Source organism: Canis lupus, chromosome 1 (genome assembly GCF_048164855.1).
Source record: "Canis lupus baileyi chromosome 1, mCanLup2.hap1, whole genome shotgun sequence".
Classification (NCBI taxonomy): Eukaryota; Metazoa; Chordata; class Mammalia; order Carnivora; family Canidae; genus Canis; species Canis lupus.
In genome coordinates, this window is record NC_132838.1 from 67,044,598 (window position 1) to 67,065,774 (window position 21,177).

The 21,177-nt window shown below is 47.2% G+C and overlaps 2 protein-coding genes across 2 annotated transcripts in view; both read right to left on the reverse strand.

Annotated features, from left to right (window-relative positions):
* The window catches only part of KIAA0408 (KIAA0408 ortholog), a 30,611-nt gene extending 11,372 nt beyond the window's left edge, over nt 1-19,239 (reverse strand). The window contains exons 1-2 of the mRNA XM_072777639.1: nt 19,098-19,239; nt 1,197-1,435 (exon numbers count right to left, since the gene is read on the reverse strand). Of these exons, the coding sequence (XP_072633740.1) occupies nt 1,197-1,331 (135 nt within the window). The 5' untranslated portion in view covers nt 1,332-1,435; nt 19,098-19,239. The remainder of the gene's footprint in view (nt 1-1,196; nt 1,436-19,097) is intronic.
* A 26-nt stretch (nt 19,240-19,265) lies between these two features.
* Nucleotides 19,266-21,177, reverse strand: part of MTCL3 (MTCL family member 3) — a 45,977-nt gene continuing 44,065 nt past the window's right edge. The window contains exon 7 of the mRNA XM_072833520.1: nt 19,266-19,404. Within this exon, the coding sequence (XP_072689621.1) occupies nt 19,294-19,404 (111 nt within the window). The 3' untranslated portion in view covers nt 19,266-19,293. The remainder of the gene's footprint in view (nt 19,405-21,177) is intronic.

Below are 21,177 nucleotides of genomic sequence, written 5' to 3' on the forward strand. Positions count from 1 at the left end.
TAATCCTGACTCCTTTAATTTTTTTGGCTCGGATGCCAGAATTATCTGGCCTTCCAAACCTTTGGGAACCAATGACCCCTGAGCTTTGGATTCTGACTTGACATAGATATCTCCCTGTTAATCCCCCCTTAGTCTGTAGGTGAAGGAGTTACATGAGTAAGCAAAACACATTTCCAAACCAGAGAGGTACGAGCAGGGGATTCTCATACACTACATGCCTGCCTCCTCAGCTCCGTAACATGGAACAGTTTAACAGTTACTCTTTTTAAATTTTTCCTTGCAGTGTGCCAATTGACATTTTGTTCACAACCGATTACACGGCTGTTAATAAGAAAAATATTTGCACTATAAACACATAAAGCACCAGCTTTGATTGTCTGTGAAAAAAGGCCAAGGAGTCTGTTTAAAGAATCACTTTGGCAATGTGCACAAACCATGTCCCAACATGAATGTCACTGGAGGCAAGCAAGATAAATATAAATAATTTTCAGTTGAAACCAGCTCAAAGATACATCAATGTGAATACTTCAAGAAAATATTCCAGGGCTGAGGGATGGTTAATGGAGACAAAATGACTATTTGTATCAGAGCCCTGGCACATTGTTTTTCATAACCCCTTTCCTAACAAATGCGCCAATAAATGTGGCACATTTTGCCAGAATAAATATCATGTCCACCACCATTCTGATATACGACACTCCTTTTGATTGCACCGAGTGATCTAATACGTAATTTCCTTTAGTAGACATGATTCATAAATCATCTCAGGAAAAGATCTGTATTTTAATGCCCAGTTGTAATTTTGCTAATATACGTCCCACCGGTTATGTTTTTCTTACATTTTCCTCTTGGGCCTCGTGCTTGAAGCTCATGCAAAATACATTCCCCACTTTTGATACCAAGGCACTTTAGTCAAAACATGATAAACTGATACATTTTAGAAGGACATTTTAAGTTCTTCATTTTCATACCGGGCTATCAAAAAAAAAAAAAAAAAAAAAAAAAAAAAAGGCCTACTCCCTTCAATACCCCTGGATAAGGTTCTGCTATTTTTGGTCTAGCGAATGTCATTGAGACATGCCTTCCTGAGGCAGAACGAGGAAAACAGAAATGGTTTCCAATACAAGACAAATTTCAAATGGAATTTTCATTCTGAGCTTTAAGTGTCAATGTAGTCAAAACAAATCAATCTGTACCTCCTCTATCTTCTTCTGCATGATTTTCCATTGACTCTCCCATTCCTTCCTTTCGTTGTCAAACTGGTCCAGCAGTTCCATCTTTTCCTTGTGCCAGTCGGTCTCTGTGTTCTCCCACTGCTTATGCAGGGCCATGGCAACCGTGTGAGTGTTACTGAAGGGGTATTTCTGCTTGTCTCTGCCTTCTTAACTGTTTCTTGGAAGCTTGGAGTTGGTTTATTTGAAGCGGTCTCACTTGCCTTTAAAATAAAGCCTAATATAAACATAACAAGGAAGAGTTCCAAATCCATTTGCTTTTTGGAAGCATGCTATCATTTTGTTAAGAGCCATCGACATACACAAACGACGGGAAAACCGTACTTAAGAGTAGAGAGGAGATGATGAAGAGTCTGCTTACGAGGAACGAACACAGTTGGGACACCTGGGTGGCTCAGTCCATTAAGCCACTGACTTGGGATCTCTGCTCGGGTCTTGATCTCAGGGTCATGAGTTCAAGCCATGCATTGGGCTCCGTGTTGGGCTGGGAGCCTACTTAATTAATTTAAACAAACAAACAGAAGAACTAACATAGTCAAAAAGTAAGTATGGCCCAAATGGGTTTTCCCCCCTTGCTCAAATGGGTTTTTTGCCCTTTCTGAAATCAGACAGCAATATCATAGCTGAATGCATATGTGAGATGTAACTGAACATTCGTTTAACCAACTACCTCCTCTAAAGATGGACTACCTAAGAGTGACTATCTAAGGGTGGAAGTATGAAATTCAACTGTATGGTTGGATCTGCACAACCGTGGTGGATTCTGCTGCAACAGGATTACTCCTGTTTTGATGCAATGAGATTATATGTGTCTGCGACTTAAGGTCGTGAAGCAGTGCTGGGCGACAGTCTCCATTTTATGTTCAGAGTTTCAAGCCCAAGCCAGATGTGATTACTGTATTAGTCAGACCCCTGAGCTGGGGGTCAGTCTGGGACTGATGTATCAGCAAAAAACCAAACTCACTCATAAAAATAGTTTCATCATTTTAGTTCATCAAGTAAAATATAAAAGCAGTAAAGCCATCCTGGGAGCCACATGCTAAAATTCACTCATTCTCTCTTTTTCTTTTCATGGACCATATATCAGAATATGCTGCTGAGGCTACTGAATACAGAGCACTGAAGACGGTTTGTTCAGTTTGCAAGGATACCCTTGATTACATTAAGCAAGGATGGAAATAATTAGATTTCTAGCATTTAGCGTATGTGTATTTAGGGTCTGAAGATGCAGTTTATTTATTCAATATTTATTTTTTATCTAGAGGGCCCATGTGCAGTGGGTGTGAGGAGGGGGGCAGAGAGAGAGAGAGAGAGAGAATCTTAAGCAGGCTCCATACACAGCACGGAGCCCAACATGGGGCTCAATCTCACGACCCTGAGATGGTGACCTGAGCCAAAATCCAGAGCCTGATGCTTGACCGACTGAGCCATGCAGACGCCCCTGAAGATGCAACTTAAAATACGAGATTGGTAACTCTGTTATAAACCTAAAATTTCTGAGATTTACTTTCTTTACATTAAAATGAAGGCTACTTATAGGATAGTTACAAAGTTTAAATGACATACCGTATGCAAAATAGTTTGAGAAACTTAAACATTTTCCCTTGTTTTTTTCCTTTAAAAAATCTCGATCTGGCTTCTACTAAAAATATATTTTTAAAAGATTTTATTCATCCATTTAACAGAGAGGGAGAAGCTGGCTCCCAACTGAGCAGGGAGCCCGATGCGGGACTTGATCCCAGGACCCCAGGATCACGACCTGAGCCAAAGGCAGATGCTTAACCAACTGAGCCACCCAGCTGTCCTCAAAAATAATTTTTATTAAGGTCATATGGGGCATCTGGCTAGCTAGGTCTGTGGAGTGTGTGACTCTTGATCTTGGGGTCGTGAGTTCAAGCTCCACCTTAGGCATAAAGCCTACTTCAAAAAATTAAAAAGGGGAAAAAAAAAAAAGAAAGACCACTATTTTTTAATGAGTGGGAAAGAATATTTGAAACGTTTGAATCATCATCTAAGATAATCATGGGTACTGGAAGTCTAGCTCTTGGGTTTTCTAGGCCATGATCGAAATGTGTTAATTCACCATGTGGCGGCTAATGCTCATTAGGAGCCCAGCGCCCCCAGAGTCAATAGTTCCTGACCGGGTGGGTGCTGCTGCTGCGGATGACGCTCACACAAGCATGTAGCGGCAGAGGATGGCTGGACGTTTCGTGTCCCAAATATAAGACACACATTGAAGACTAATCTTATTTTTATCAGATTGTTCTGAACACGCATATCCAAGTGATAAACTGTTCCAAACACATTTTTGGAGCCACGATCTATCAATGAATCTATCAGTGAATTATCAGAGATTAATAAGGATGGAAAAATGTTAGTGCCATCTGCAGGGCTCCACCTTCAAAAGCAGGCTGAAAACACTGGGATCTACACAGTTATTCGTCTCTTACACAATCTGCTACAGACCCTCCAGGCGTTCTTACCCACAACTTTGACACTCAGCGCTCCGACTGGACTGACTCAGTCAAGAAAAGAAGTAATCTCAGATTTGAGAAGTCAGCATGTCTCATCTTATCCACTCAGCCATGCTCGTTTTCTAATCTCATTTCTCACCTTCCCTGTCATCCTCCCAACCTTTTGCTCCCGTCCACACCAGTGAGCCGGCGACCAGGCACCACACACGCACCTGCCACAGCCAGAGCCAGTTGCCTAAAATAAGTACATCGATGAAGACCTAACAAAATGAAGATAGTCAAGAATATACACAATTTTGTTCGTCTTGGTGAGTGTCCTTAATCTTGATTACCTAGTAATCGTTAAGTTAATCTGATAAACTATTCACAGGAAATGCAGACCATGCTTGTTTTTGCACTGGCAGACTGCTTTGAGGCTGCATGTAATGAACTGTGAGCGGATACTATCCTGCTTCCTAACAGGTTCCTAACCCTGGGACTTCTTAGGAAGAGCGGAGTGCTTTAAGACCTCCAGAGGTAGTTGCGAAGGTAACCAAGGAAAGCGTGGAAAGGGAACAGACTCCCTGGAAAGGAGGTGTTACGACAGTTCATGTTTCAGAACTAAGCATCAGAAATATTCAGAAATCATCATAGAGTTTCTCCTACAGTTAATGTAGCAAAGGGCTCCAATTTTCCTTTCTATTGCTAACTCCTCTTGAACCACTTCCAGAGTAGGGCTAAACGGGGTAAAAGGTGGCAGATTCTTCCTTTTTATTTTGTTTTGTTTTATTGTTATTTTCGAACGTACCTGAAGATCATCCAGGAAAATTCTCACTGAGGCTTGCACCCTGTAACCTTACTGTACACGAACCCAGGTAATGCTCCCAAAAGTGGACAAAATCCCCAACTTAACTGCAAAGAGCCAAACTCATCACTTACTATGGGTCGGAGCCAATCTACAGAGCTTCCCCTTTCCAGGCCAGAGCACCGTCTAGTGCCAGGAAATGTAACGGTCACGGATCAAAAACAAGCCTTTGAAAGAAAATTCCTATAGAGCAGTATCTGTGCCAATTTTGGGGGGAGGATTTATGTTGCCTTCCTGGCGTCTAAGTCGTGTCATAAATGTCAAACACAATATGATTGAATTTATTGCTTTCTCCTCCAAAAATAAAATGGGGCCCATAGAGTAGCAGTGAGGATTACATGAACAAAAAAGAAAGAATGCTTAATAAAAGTGCCCCACATGGTTTTGAATCATTGTCAGTGCTCAGTAAATGCCCGTTACTTGGTTTCTTCCTTCTGTCCTTCCCTCTTTTTCTTTTCTTCCCTCCCCACCCTCCTTCCTTGCCTTCATTTATCCTTCTTTATGTTTTCATTCTCTGGAATAAAACGGATGATTTTCATCTTTTTTTTTTTAATTAGAAGATGAACAGAAGCAGATCTAATTTTGCAAACTCCCATATTTTCAACGACTTTCTTCTGCCCTCGGTATTTTTCAAGTATTTTAAGAATCCATGGCAAGCTGAACATTTAGGAATTTTTTTTTTATTGTTAATGAAAATTTGAATAGACAAATCTTACACAGAACTGCTTTCCTTGGGATCCCTGGGTGGCTCAGCAGTTTAGCGCCTGCCTTTGGCCCAGGGTGTGATCCTGGAGTCCCGGGATCGAGTCCCGCATCGGGCTGCCGGCATGGAGTCTGCTTCTCCCTCTGCCTGTGTCTCTGCCTCTCTCTCTCTCTCCCTCTATGTCTATCATGAATAAATAAAATCTTAAAAAAAAAAAAAGAACTGCTTTCCTTATAAATCTCCTTAAATAGTTAAAAAAAATCCAACTAATGGGGCAACTTTGTAGGGACACTTTGTAGGGACGTTATGTTCTATAATGGGAGGTCATGGGGTGAAGTGGTTCAGCAGATTCTGAAACTCAGTTTCGGTGCTCTCTACGGAGACAAACACAAAAGTTCTCTTTCTTCCTAGTTGTCACTCTTTTTCGCCCACGGATATTGGCATCTATGTGGGAGAGAAGGAAGGGTTTCTGCTAACTGGATCCCTCCCTGTGTTTCTAACTCTGTATCATTTCACTTCATGCAGAGTTTCATTCAGAATACAAATTTGTTACAGCAAATGTAAGAGTCGAGGGAATCGCATCACTTTGTCATGCACGTGCTTCCTTCGCCAACGCTGAGGTGGCATTACATAATCCATGGAACCTGCTTCCCCTTCCCCGAGGCCAAGGCCGGGGGTTGTGAGTGGGCAGCAGAAGCATGGTGATGGGAGGGAGACAGTCCCGCTCACCTTGTGCCCTGCAAGCAAGCAGCATTGAACACAACCCAGGAGTCTCCCAGTAAATCATTTTAATTTCCCAAATTAGCCTCAGTTTGGTCACAGTTAACACCTCATTGTCTGAGGAGTGCTCCATTCTTCCGACACTTTGGTCCTTACCATCTTCACCACCATCTCCCCCCTCTCACCCCAACTGGAGACTGGACTTTAGCCAGACAGAGGAAACCGGGCTACGGGACCTGACTCTACGGCTACTTCCCTCCTCTGAGATTTCTGTTTTCAGTATTCGTTTCTTGCTCTCCTGTTTCCTTTTTCGAAACCTACTACGTTTCATATAATCAAAGATCTGTCATTTGTAGGAGCTTGCAAAGGGCTGCGGGGAGGCTACGCACAGTAGGTACCGTCCATTGCACGATTCCCGGGAGAGTTACTGGCCCCAGGGATGCACTGCTTGTCTTTAACTTTGAGGGATTAGGAACAGCCGTCGGTGAGGCCCCGCTGGCCTCCGAGACTGTAGCTCTACGGGCTGTTACAAACCACCGGCATCATTTCAGCTAATCAAAGACCTTATTCCTCCCCTATCGTTTCATTAGCAGGTGCATCGTGCAAAGACAGCCACGGTCTGATTTCGTGCAGGGCCGAAAGGAACACTGTTGTCATGGCTATTTCTCGCAGTTTCACCCCGTCCTCATGTTCCAAAAGGGCCAAAGCAGTGACACCACTACATGCAATTCTGAAGAAATCCTTTTTGCCTGCCTTATCTGATTATCTTCTCTCCTTCCTTGTTTTTCACCCATTAGACACTCAAACTAGAAAACATAAAAAAGAAAGAAAGAAAAAAAGCAAGCAAGCAAGCAAGCTTCCAAGGTACAGGTGCACTGGTTTTACTTCTCTTAACTTAGAAAAGACCACCTCTGGAAGAAACTTTTGGCTTGGGCAAATAAGCACCTAAAATTAATCACCTGGAACAACAAAGGGTGCCCCGGTAAGGTCCCTGCTCACCGCAGATCGCCGGCTGCGAACGGCGCGCGCTTCCACTCATGCTACAGGAGCACTGGTCCTAAGCGAGCGAGCCGTAGTCTTGAATGGACCGCACTTATTTTTCACTGTAATTTCCAAACACCAGCCCTCTCAAGGGTCGCGACCTTCACTCTGCAAACCTGACAAGCCTTCATTCCGATGAACACACAGCAGCACTCTGACAAATGCGTTCAGTGAAATCCCGCAGCAGGCCGAGTGCTGCTCAAAGTACTGGAAACAGGGTCTGAGAAATGCAGTTGTGGAAGGCGGGGTCCCTAAGGGCCAGAGCGGGGGGAGGGGGGGCCCCTCCGGGGGGGCCCCTCCCGGCAGCCCGGGCCTTCCTTGCCCTGAGGGCAGTAGGACCTGCTCCCACCCCGCTGCCCAGGACCCGGCCAGCTCAGCCGGGGCCCCCGGGGGCCCCTCCACCTGCGCATCCCCCCTCGTTCAGAAGCGGCCCCTCTGTCCTTTGCCGCCGGGATCCCCTTGATTTCAAACTGCTAGAAAGACACATACCTTTTTTTTTTTTTTTTTTTTTTTTTGCGCTCTGGGGAGAAATCCCACGGATGCTCCACCACTGGCCAATCGAACGATGGAAGGACGGCCAGTTTGTTGGGGTTTTTTGTTTTTGTTTTTTCCCTTGGAAAGGCAAAAGTCTCAGCTCGGTGGATCCCGCTTCTTTGCCAGAACCGGGGAGGCCAGGCCCGGCCCGGCATCCGACAGAGCGCTGCCCGCGGGCCCTGCGGAGCCCTCGCCCTTTGCAGAGCCCGGAGCTGCTCAGCTCGGTGTCAGGGCAGCAGCTGCGACTCCCTGACGTCAGCTGCTTGGAGGCGGCCTTCGGGCCACGCTGCCAACCGGAGCTCTGTAACTTTAGAGCCGCTCACCCTCTGCGTAAACAACTCCAGGCCCAGGACATTTTTAGCTTTTATCGTGGAGCCCAGTATTTTCAAACTTGCCAAAAGAGCTGCTGTTAATATCACAAAATGACAATGGCCAATTTTAGATTTTCTTGGGAAAAGTCAGCTCATTTTTTTACAGGCGACGACTCTCTCCTTGCTATCCGCCCCCAAGGTCCTCCTTTGGGCTGGAGTGGTGCGTGCCCCTCGGGGCCTCGAGGAGCTGGGCGTCTGCACGCAGCTCGGCCCCGTGGGCAGCAGCCCCCAAACACGTGTGAAGGCGGGTCACACTTGTGGTCTTCGAGTAAAGCAGAAGCGGGACGTCAAGGCCAACCACCTCCTCCCTGTGTCTTTGTGACCACTTGCTGTCAGAGTGAGGCCTTTCTGCCGGATGAAATCAGATACTGATTATGGGAGGGGGGAACCGAACCCCAAACAATGAGACACCCACGTGCTTGCCTGCTTCCAGTCCTGGTACTGCAGCCCAAGTACACGGTGGAGGCGGGGGATCCCCAAGACCACGGCCAAAGCGACCTACCTGGAGATGCTGGGACAGATGCCGCCCCAGCAACATTTCCAGGTTGTGCATGAACTTGCACACGCGTGCTTGGTTGGACTGAGTTCAAGGGCGCATCGAAAGCAATTTTGTGCGTATTTCAGCAAATAAGCCAGTTAAAGGCTCAAGTGCTGAGGTCTTGCCCTGCAGACTGAAGCATTTTCTGGGTGATCATTAAAAAGCATGGCATATTCCCTTTCGCATTACCGGTTGCCTGCTTCGGGGGTGGGGGGTAGTTCGCGGGGAGCTCCAAACTTACCCACGGTGGCCGGTGGCTCTAGCACACGCACCAGTGGGACGGAGCACGCTGCCTGGTTGGAGCTCAGCATCGCGATCTCCAAAGCAGGAGCCACACAACAGCTGCCGCAGTAGCAGGGTCACCCGCGGCCACCGCGCTCTGCACAGCCCTGTGCTACGGACCCGGAACACACCTTTCCCCGGGCTCACCCTCACCACAAGTGAACCTGGAGGGCGCATTCACCCAGTCTTCCTGATGAGCAGGCACCACCCTGCCTGGTTCCAGGAAGATGCCCGTGTGGCCTAGCGGGGCTTGGAACCCGTCCCTCTAACCGGAGGCCGGGGGGCGTTTGTCCCAGCGATCGTCTGGGTTTCAACTGTACAGCCCCACTCATCGGTGTGAACTTCTGAGTGTGTTTCTTCTGTAAACGGACAATCATATTGGAACCCAATATGGTTGTGCTAAGAGTACGAGGGGATACGTCTAGTGCCGGGCACACGCCAGACGTTGGCTCATTTCTGCTCTGTCCTTATTGGCACAGGAGGAAAACCCTGGGGGTGGGGGAAGGATTGGCCCCAAAGCACCGACACAGAGTTGCCCGCTGACATTCTCCCCCTACACTCTTTCCCACTCCAAGCCTCTCACTTTCCAGGTGTCTTTTTGTAAATAAGATTATGACTGTGTTCTAAAGTCTATGTGGACTTCAGATCGTATGTGGCTAAGTCAGGGGAGACCCGGTGTGGGCCTCTCCTATCGTTTCCCTCCGTCGCATCCGTTCCAACGCCCATGCTCACGGCGTCCTCGTAATTCTCGATCGCAGGTGCATCAGCCGAGTCTCGTCATGGTAAAGCCCCCCCGGAATCACACAGAACCGAAAGCTCGGAGAAGACTTTGACGAGAGCTGCACCCCTCTACCTACCACTTATTCCAGTTCTTACCAACCCTTTTTGTTGAATGATTTTTATATGTATTAGCTTGGTTTCCACGCTCTGTCATATACCCAGGAGATGAAAGCCTAAGAAGGCAATCAATATTCAGCGCAGGTGCTTTTGGGTCTTTCCACCAAAAACTTGTAAGAAGGGGATCCCTGGGTGGCTCAGCGGTTTAATGCCTGCCTTTGGCCCAGGGTGTGATCCTGGGGTCCCAGGATCGAGTCCCACGTCGGGCTCCCTGCATGGAGCCTGCTTCTCCCTCTGCCTGTGTCTCTGCCCCTCTCTCTTTCATGAATAAATAAATAAAATATTAAAAAAAATAAAAAATAAAAACTTTTAAGAAAACCGTAAGTCCCTACCGTTCTGTACATAAGCAGGCAGACGCTGGAGTCACCAGCCCTTCAGTGACACGCAGAGATCTTGAAGCGCCCGACAGTTTCGAGCAGGTGTCACGGTGGCTGAAAACCTTACGGCAAGAAATGCAAATGTGCGGTATAATCCAGATTACTTTTAAGCCACTTAAACATTTACGCCGCCAGATAGGAAACTGATCCAAATCAGTGCTCTGCGTGTCGGAGAAAATCTGGAAGAATCATGCGTATCTGGTGCCACCCAAATCCCACTTCAAGGCAGCACTCCTTGATGAGGGCACGAATAAAGTAATGCTTAGCGTAAAGCACACGTAGCAGCACCTGTTGGTGTCCAGAAACAAAAAGGAACATCCTAAAAAAAGAACTTGAAAAGGTCTCTATGCAGGATAATCTTAGGCCAAAGGCCAAAACGTTTTGGGAAAGGTGAAAGAGGAGCGGTGAGCGCACGGATGTCACAGCAGGTGTTACTAGATTCAGAGAATTTTCCAGCCCGAAGGAAATCCTCTAGCCAACCCTCTCATTTTACAGCCGAGGAAAGAGGCCCTGATGCTACGTCAACTGCTCAAGGTCACAGAGCCACTTACCAGCCACGCTGGGAACAGAATCCCCGTCTTCTCATTCTTAGTGGAGCGCCGTGAAGTTTAAAATTCTAAGAAGTTCAAGGGAAGGGAACACAGCACTGGGATAAGGATCTGGGGCATGAGAGGTTGACTTCCGGCCTTGTCAACTTCTAAATTCAGTTTCCTCCTAAGTCCACATGAGGGAGAGGACACTCTGCCTCCCAAGGGTAACACAGGAATCAAAGAGCAGAGGTTTTATCCTGATGACCGCCTTTCTAGAGAGGCCTGGGTCTTGAGATCATCTACATCTTGGGTCCAAATGCAAAGACGAAAGGATTTTAATTTAGTGGTTGAAGAAAATCTGGGGATAAACCCTCCAACTTTGCCTCAAGCCGGCCAGCGCACATTTAATTTATAGTTTTCGTAGGAATGGTGAACTCGAAGCACTGCAAAGCAGTCATTTATTTAATTTAGGTTATGACAACTCCGGCTCCGTATGAGGCTGGGTGGCTTCTGACTTCTGGCTTGTAGGAGTTTCTTTCTGTCCCTTTTCTTTTACTCTTCAAACATATTTACCAGGTGAGAGAGTATTGTATTTCTATTTCCTTTGGCAAAGAAATGGACAAAATTAGAAAAACGGTGACTGAAAAACGGAACTCATCCTTAGGCATGTTAAAATTTAGAGGAGCGCCTGGGGGGCTCAGCGGTGGAGCGTCTGCCTTTGGCTCAGGGCGTGATCCTGGGGTTCTGGGATCGAGTTCCACATCGGGCTCCAGGCAGGGAGCCTCCTTCTCCCTCTGCCTGTGTCTCTGGGTCTCTCATGAATAAATAAAATCTTCAAAAGAATAAAAATAATAAAATTTAGAGCCTATTAAGGATGACCTATTAAAACAAATCCTTCTTTTTAGAATAATGGATGCCTTCTGGAATTTTCTTTTTCTTTTCTTTTTTTTAACATTATTTATTTATTCATTCATGAGAGACAGACAGAGAGAGAGGCAGAGACCCAGGCAGAAGGAGAAGCAGGCCCCATGCAGGGAGCCCGACATGGGACTTGATCCCGGGACTCCAGGATCACACCCTGGGCCGAAGGCAGCTGCTAAACCGTGGAGCCCCCCAGGCTGCCCCCTTTTGGAATTTTCAAAATACTTATGGCTCATTATCTCAGTTGTTTAGTAGAACTCTCTTGGCTCTTAAAATTATCTTCCATTCTTTGGGAGAGGTCTTGGGCCTTCCGATCAACACTCCATTTAGCAAATATTTGTGGGCACCAACCATGCCAGGCATGCCATTGGATCCTGACCCAGAAGAAGCATAAGACAAATTCCTGTTCACAACAAGCGTGGTCAACTCTGAAGGGTCCTGATGCAACCTGTGGCACGACTGCCCACATCCTGAGTAGTCTGCTACCCCAAAATAAACTTACAGACAAATGTGAAGAGCCTCTCCTTTTAGTCCCCACAGCATTCCATCACAGGGACGATAATTAAGTGTTCACTCCCAGCCTTGCTGGGCACTGTAACCACTGAGAGAATTAACGCCCCCCCCCAAAAAAAATCACAAAAGCTGGAACTTTCCCCGAGATTTTCAAATCAGGTGATGAGGCAGGGTTTCTTAGGTTTTATAAAGTCCCACAGCTAATTCTGTCAAATTTGGTCCTGTGTTATTTTAGCCCAAGAATGACAGAGACTGGATTCTGTGCTGGCAAAGGCGACAGGATTTTGATTCTTACAACAATCTGTTTCGGGTTATAAAGACTTCGAGAGTCACACACAGAGTATCATCCATGGAAGTCACATATTTAGACTGTTGTGTTTCAGCGAGTGTGGGATCTTCCCGGTACTGGATGTTTTCCCCGTAGAATCATGGGGTGCTGGCTCTCGCTTCTGTGCTGAGGGCTGGTGGCATGTCATGGGGCTTATGTACGGGCCCTTCCAGATGACAGAAATATTCAAAAGAAACAGCCCTAAACTCACTGTTCTTTTTAAGTACTGCTTAAAACCATCCGACATTTTAAGAGTCGGGGCCAGTTAAAATCAGAGATAGATTTTGCTTACCGTTCTCAGATTAGTTTTTAGCATCTCAGTATATTATTTCCAGATTCCTGACTTGGGAGGTTTTGACAATGATGGCAACAAAACCTAAATAATAAAGGGAGTGACCGGTGGAGGGCCACCTCTTGATCCAGAAAAGGGCCTTGGGAATGCTGGTCCACCACACGAGGCCCCCCCCCCCCTCTCCGCCGCCCGAGTCATTTCTCCCTGGGAGAAAGTTCTAGCAGGAAAGCAGGGCCCAGTGTGGAGAGAGGCCATTTACCTGGTACCACTTGCAGACCCAGCAAGGGGTCCCTACTCACCCTCCTCACCCACCTTCCTCGGGAGTGTCCCATCCACCTGTCTCTGCTACCAGAAATGGTAGGTTTATCATCGGGAGGGTTACGTGCAGTTTGTAGCTGCTTGATGAAATTTCACTGACAGAGCAGAGGAAGCAGCTCCTAGTCCCTCCTTGGTAGGCAGCACACAGAAAGGACAGGAAGGGACCGACAAATACAGGTAGGCTTTGACGGGAGCTTGGGAAAAGAGTCTGGTTCATGGGACGTGGGGTGGGCGAGGCAGGGGAGATGGGAATGGGAGACCGTCTGGGCGGGCGCCAGCTGCGTAGGTGGGAGCCTGGGGGCAGAGCAACGTGGCACCGTGACATGGGAAGACGGCGGGGAAGGATCGCAGGAGGAGGGCACACACAGGCAGGCCCCAAGCCGCAGTTCAGGGCGGCCCTGTGAACAGGGTGATCAGAGCACCCTGCAGAGCCAGCCAGACCCAGGGCCCGGACCAGGGTGTCTCGGTAAGTCCACCAGACGAAAACACTATCCCAGCGGCTGCCCTCCGCCCTGACACCACGGCCTCGGGCAGATGCTGCTGCCACTGGAGGGTCTTGCCCAGGAAGGGCCCCGCGACTTCGTTCATTCTTATCTATTTTGAGTCGACCTGGCTTTTCTGAATCTATCCACTTTCTACAAATATCAGGACTTCAAACGAATAGCTACTGATGAACAAGTGACAGCCCCTCTGAAGTGAGGATTGGGACCAGAAACATGGGTTCCTTCTCCTGAGGAGCTTTTGCACTCGAGATTTCGGAAATCCAAGGCTGGGGGATCCTTCCTTCCTGTCAACTACCTCCTTTGGCTGCTCTGCTGTGGCTTTTTTCACTATATGGAGGCTAAGCAGTCAGAATAAGGCCAAGACCCTCCACGCGACAGCCTTTGTGCCTCAGTAGAAATAAATGCATCCCCCCGCCCCCGGAAAGATGCTCAGATTCCTAAGAGATACTTAAAATCCAGAATAAATTAATGTTGCTGACCTGTCATGTTACATTCCCCTCTGAAGCTCTAAATGACTGGCTTCGGCTGACACACAGGCTGTTCTATTATTTAAAAAGTTGAGCTATTTTATCTGCCCAGGAGTTAACGATACGGAGGAAGCGACGCGGATTGTGCAAAGGTTGCACATATTCGTGAAAAAGAAGGAAGAGAATTATAAACTAGAGGCTGAACTGAGTTTTCTGACTCGAAGAAATCATAGACTCCATAAGGTATCTTTCCAAAAGAGGCTCTTAAAGTCTCTTCCCTAATTAAGCCATTTGAGGCCAGCGCGCAAACTGATGAGCTCCTTTCTGCCCCTCACGCCCTCTTCATTTGCAAACACATAGGTGAAGGCAGGTACTTTAAAAATTTTTTAAAGTTTTTTTTTAATGTTTTATTTATTTGAGAGAGAGAGAGAGAGAGAGAGAGGCAGAGACACAGGCAGAGGGAGAAGCAGGCTCCATGCAGGGAGCCCGACATGGGACTCGATCCTGGGTCTCCAGGATTACACCCCAGGCTGTAGGCAGTACCAAACCACTGTGCCACCAGGGCTTTCCAAGTTTTTTTTTTTTTTTTTTAAGATTTTATTTATCTATTTGAGAGAGAGTGAGAGAGCAAGCAAAGTGGGGGGGGAGGGGCAGAGGAAGAGGGAGAAGCAGACTCCATGCTGAGCGGAGAGCCGACGCCAGGCTCGGTCCCAGGACCCCTGGCAGCCGCTTAACCAACTGGGCCACCCCGGCGCCCCGAAGGCTGGTACTGTAGACATGGCTTTAAAGAACAGACTTGCTGACTTTCATGGCACCGTATGTTGGACCACCTCAGAAAGGAACAGGTGCTATTTGCCAGCCGTCAATGACGGTCACTTACGAGTCTTGCCTGTGACCATAGATGCATGAGCAACTCCACTCAGACACCCTCAGCAGAAACTATGGAAAACCTTTTTTCACTTTCTGATATCACCCACCCCCACTTTTTCTTCAATCCTTGCATTCGGTTGGACCATCTGACCCAAAGCATGACCCCCTCCCTGCCAACCCGACGAAAGGGGACAGGAGTCCTGCAGGAATATAACTGCAAACAGAGCAGGAATATCTGGAGCTGGGGCTTAGCTACCAAACCGACATTCCAAACCTCACTGGCAGCTGATTCAATAACCGTGCCCCCCTCTGCCACCCAGACTGAGTGAGGGCTGCAGAACGCAGGCCAATACACATTCCAGGCTCAGCACTCAATTTTCCTTTGTTTTGGGAGCTTGAGTCAGTTATGCTTAAAAATAACCAGCTAATTTCCCCCCCTTAAATCCAGGCCAAATTACCAAAGACACTCCTTCCTATGCCCAGGAATGTGCACGCAAGGGGCTTTTCTACAATAAGGCTTGCTTGTTTGAATTCATCTCCAGTGTCGTGTTTAAATAGCACAGCGTCAAAGGTACAAATAGGGGAAAACACCTGTCTTAGTGACTGGGGGGCTTTGTGCTCTCGGTGCACAAAGCAGCCTGGGTGTTCCCCTTTTAGAACTAGCTTGGTACAACACAGAGCAAGTAGTGGGGTCAGAGGGCAGGGGAAGGAGACACAGAGGAGCCTCCCTCTGAGGTCCTGGGCACCATCTCTGTTGACTTCTGCTCCCACATCCATAGCCTGTGACGTAAGGGAGGGATGTACCGCAGAGCCAGGTGCCCATGGAGCAGCCTGAAGTCCCAGGGAGAAGGCAGCAAGGGACAGGTTTGCTCCGTCCACCTCCCGAACACTGGCCCCCGCACACAGAGGCTGGCCTGACTTCCCTGATTCGGGGCGCACCTCTCACTGCACCCGACAGGGTGGTAGAGGCCCAGAGCAGACACCAGGCCATGCGGTAGGGAGGGCATGAGAGTCCCCTTGGGATCCAACTACCTGGTAAGTTGCTTCAGGAGATTCAGAGAAGCTGCCAGAGTTACCCCAATTCCCCCAGAATCTGTGAGCCGTGGCTAAGTCGGTCCTGTTTCCCCTCCTTAGTTTCTCACCAGGGTTCCGTGTACGGAGAACCTGGGGGACGTTCAAGGGTCTCACGAATTGTTCCATAAAGCCCACGCCTTAGAAGTTCTTCGATACGATTAAGGTCCTGGCCGCCAGCATAGCTTTAACCCCTCACAAGAGATCTAAGGATGAGGCTGGTGTTTGGTGAGCCCAGACCTCCCGTGGTCAGCCTCTCCTCCCTTATTCAGGCCATAAGCTGTTGTCGAGGGATACGGATACGCAGCAGCCCTCTATGTAGGTATGTATGTTACTCATTCATTCATTCATCCATTCATTCATTGTATAGTCCATCCCAAGAATGTCTTGGGATTTTACTGTTTGCTTAGGGAAATCCAATATGCTGTCAGGTGTCCAATAAGAAGAAATCACAACCATGAGCCTTTCTGTTTGTTCTTACGCTGCAGTAAGAGCGCCTGTTAGAGTTACCTATTTACGTGTCCGTCCGGGTCAGTCAACCAATGGAAAGTGCTAGGAGAGTAAAAACGGAATTTCATTTTGCCACCACTTTACGGTGATTGTTAGACACACAACGGGTCCCTGTGTGTATTTCTGTCACAGTCTCACGTTTCTCGTACATGCTCTCTCATCTCGATTGGGACAGCAGAGCCAGGTGGAGGATATTCCTCCATCATTCCTGGAGGATCTGTGGCGCACCACGTGGGAAGCTTTGTAGCGTAGATAACTGTATACAAATTTGTCAGGTTGTCAGGGTGTGTGTGTGTGGGGGGTGGGTCTTCTTGAGGCTCTAATTGAGTGTATGCACGTGCCTACATGTCCACTCTGAGAGTCATCTCCACGACCCCGCACATACGCACTATTCATCTTGGTCCTCCTTTCTGTCATGCATCATTCCCCCTTGGCTTCTCTGCTTTTGCTGGTTTCTAGAACCTACGTTAGTGAAAGGACAGTTTTCTAACACTGCACTCCTGTGGAATTAGAACTGCTTTGGCATTAGAGGCAAAGGCCAAATACCAAAGATTGGAAATGCTCTAGAGAGGATGTGGACATGCTCTGAGTGGCTGAGACTGCAACCTTCCTGGAAGGCTGCACATGCGTATTCTACACAACTCCTAAGAAATGGTTCTTGGGAGTTCAAGAAAAGACAAATGCCTGGATTCAAGAATTCAGTGTCAATTGCTAAGATAGGGCTCAATTCTTGAACCATCCCAGGAGTTCTGATGTGCAGCTGGGATTGAAAACTCATGAGCTGGATATTTAGTTCTTAATTCTTCCCATGATAAAAAAAAGTTAAAATTCTGAAACCTGTTTCTTAATGCCACACAGAGTAGTGAGTATCCACGATACTTCTGAAGTGAACAAGGGCACTGCACACCATGCTTCCTCAGAGGGACGATATTAGTAATTTGGGTGGGACAAGGATTTGAGATTTTTCACTCTTTTTTTTTTTTTTTTAATTTTTTTTTTTTTTTTTTTTTTTTTATTTATTTATGATAGTCACAGAGAGAGAGAGGCAGAGACACAGGCAGAGGGAGAAGCAGGCTCCATGCACCGGGAGCCCGATGTGGGATTCGATCCCGGGTCTCCAGGATCGCGCCCTGGGCCAAAGGCAGGCGCAAAACTGCTGCGCCACCCAGGGATCCCGATTTTTCACTCTTTAGTTCTCTTCCTGCCATCAGAGCTTTCCGGTCATCGTGGCCACCTACAACACCTCATAAACCACCAAATAGTCCGTAAGGAGCTGAGAAGCATTGCTCAGGTGAGTGTATGTGGCTTCAAAGGCAAAAAACACTTCAGATAAATTTCGGCCATCGAGCATTTTCTTTCAGTTGTTACCAAAACGGTCCCTCTGCGGTGGCAGTCTGGGGATCGATCAAGGATCAAAGAGATGGACTTTGAATTTTAAAGTGGTTGCTCTCCCTGACATGCGTGTTTTTTTTTTTTTAAAGTAAACAGGGTAATCACTAATTAAATACAACATTTACATCATTTCATTTCTTTTTATCATAAAGTTCTATCTAGCCTGTTGACTCTCTAAGATGAAGAGCCAGAAGGACAGTGACAGATTTCAACTGTTGGTTAGCTCCCCACTCCTGCTCTCTCCTCCCTCTGGAACAAAACTACAGAAAAACCCAAAAGAAAAATGCAAATAACAACATGGAGACTAAGAGCAGTTATTTCAAACTAAATTCTCAACTACTTGTGAGGCGCTTATTTTCTTTTTTTAGAAATTAATACTCAAAGGGAAATGGAGATCCTGGGGGATGAAGATTCACGAGAGTGTTACCAGAACCAACTTTTGTGATAGAGCGAAGGTTTTCCACATATCATTCTTGATGCTGAGGTGCAAGATACCTCACTTTACCACAGATTTTCATATCCACCAGCCAAACTGCGAGCATTTCTGAGTACTGGTATTCAGTACTGGTATTTCTGAATCCTGGTGGCAGTGATGCATTCCCGCTTTCCATTGGGTAAATTGTCAACAAGATGGACAGACAGGACATTTTGGGTACATGGAGCTTATCTGGGTCACTTTAGGGATGAGGAGAAAGGGAGACGCTCAGGTTCACCAAAGTCAGTTTCTATTTGGAGAGCACCTCCCACTGGAGCTCTGCGACTGGCTTTGAATCCCAATGTAATGAAATTCCAGAGAATGACTATTTTTTCCCTACTCTACTCCCTGCTCTGGAAGCAGTTCTGTGTGATAACTGACTTTAGAGGACAGAAGTCCAGGCAACCAATCTGATCAGCAACCAATGTTCGAGTATAATAGGAAAATGCAGAAATAGTCGTTTCGCTTAGAGCTGGTCAAATGCAGCAGGGGGGATAGAATCATTTTCTCCATGAACTACGGCTTAATCTATCTCATGCATCCAAACACATCTTTTTAGACAAGATGCCATCAGCATCACAACAAATTGCTGACTTTCCGTGATGGTCACATTTCATTTATTCCCCATAATTTTTGCTGATATTTAACCAGATATCAAAACTGTCTTGTTAGTCCAATGCAGCCTAGCAAAGATACTTTATAAATCTATCTGTGCATATTTTGAAATGTGACCAACTTGTGAACGTCAGCTTTTCAACTATCGAGAAATAACTGAAATATTTAATCAACTTTTACAGTTATAATTATTTAGCAAGAAGAGTACAGATGAAGATGTAAAAGACAGAAGCAAAAATTAAAATGATTGATATAAAAAAATCACAGTTACTTCCTTACCTGAAATATTGTAATGCGTGGGCTTCTTATTGAATTTGGTAGTGGTAAGATGTGTCTTTTTAAAGAAATAAGCAGTCTTCAGTGTTTTTATAGCATTGGTTACTACAGAAATTATACTTCTTTTACTTCTTGTCTTGAAGGGTGAACAAAATAAACAAACTGAAAATACTACAATGAATGGTAAATGATGAGAGACTTACAGTACAAAAAACAGTGTAAAAAGGAAGACAAGTTTAAATATTGTTGTGTAAGAAAGTGATGAAAATAATACAAGAATGAGAATAAGTAAAATGATAGGCTGGAACATCTGGGAAGGTAAATGCAAAGACAAAGAGAAGAGTTAATTAATAATAATTTTTTAACACTTCCATTTATATAAACTAATCTAAGCATTCATTCAATTTAAGATGAAGAAGAACCCTCCCCTAAGCCCATATTTACAAAATCTGAAACCTATTATTACGCACAGTGCTTTCTCTCACTCTGATCCCGGCCCCCCTCCCGGTCCCCATGGTATAACTGGAAACCCACATGCTCAAAGTATTCAAAAATCTGCTGCAAGGAAGCTAAAAACCAACTACTCGACATAATTAGAGAAGAAAATAAGCTTTAACGTTTCAAGATTCAACAAGTTTCATCATAAAACTTTTTCTCCCCCCATAGCGAAGCAGGGCAACATGCAAGGTTTAAACTAAGCGACGGGGCTGCGAGTTTTCTGGTTGTGACTAACAGGCAGTTAATTCATGTCATGCTTCTGCGTGTAGACTGATTTTTAAATTTAAATCTGTCACGTGTCTTAAAAGCCATGCATGCTGGTGTACTTCCGTGTGTTCTCCAACGGACACGGGACAGGAGGCTTGCCAGAGAGGTAGCGCCGCCTGTTAACGTTCGACAAAGCCTGTCTTAGGTGGTTAATTCTGACAAAACGCATGGCTGCTTGGCCCCCATACCTGGCTAGAGCAGCTCAGTCCAACTCATCAGCTGTGCCTCGACCAATTAGGATGAAGGAAAAACGCTGGTTTTCCCCGTGGGGGGATAGTCATGGCTATTTCTCTGAGTCAGGGTCGCTTCAACTTAAAGTCTGACAGTCCTTCCCCCATCCTGGCAGTGACTGATTGATTGATTGATTTAAATCTAGAAATAATGATCCTGTTACTACTTCCACTTGCGGTCAAGGGCTGGCTTCCCTTCGTCATGGCTATTTCTCGGAGTCAGGGTCGCTTCAACTTAAAGTCTGACACTCCTTCCCCCGTCCTGAGATTCTCCCCTAGAGGGCTGGCAGTGACTGACTGATTGATTGATTGATTGATTGATTGACTTTTAAAATCTAGAGATAATTATCCTGCTACTTCCCCTAGCGGTCAAGGGCTGGCTTCCCTCCGTGCCTTTACGGGAGGGCTCCACACCCTGTCTCATCCCTCTTTACCGCTGGGTGTGGACCTGTGTCAGTGGTTAGACAATAATCTTGGAGATTTGGTCGTTTAAAAACAAAACAAAACAAAACAAAACAAAACAAAACAAAACAAAACAAAACAAAACAAAACAACTCCCAAACCCAAAGCACGCTATTTTGAGCTCAACTACAAGCCTGGCTCAACACCTGCAGATGGGCAGCTAGGGAGGCCCGTGCGCGGCCTAGGAGCACGCGCAGAGGAACGCCCGCCGGGCCGACACGTATGCACGGTTCTTAAAACTCCTCTACTCCGGTGCGAGTGTGGACGTGAGTGTGGACGTGTCGTGTAAGCAGCCGGCTGGGCCGCGCCGATCTTGGGATTGCACGGGGGTGGGGGGTGGGGGGCAGGTGTGCGGCGGGGCGGGGCCTCGGGGGACGCGCAGGCAGGTGCGCGCGGCGGAGGGGGAGGGGCGGGGCCTCGGGGCCGGAGAGGGGACGCGTGCAGCGGAGGGGGCGGGGAGGGGCGGGGCCGCGGGGCCTCGGGGCCCAGCGGGGGGACGCGCAGGCAGGCGCGCGCAGCAGAGGGGCCAGGGAGGGGCGGGGCCTCGGGGCCGGGGGCGGGGTCTCGGGGCCGGGGGCGGGGCCTCGGGGCCGGGACGGGGGCGCGCAGGCAGGTGCGCGCGGCGG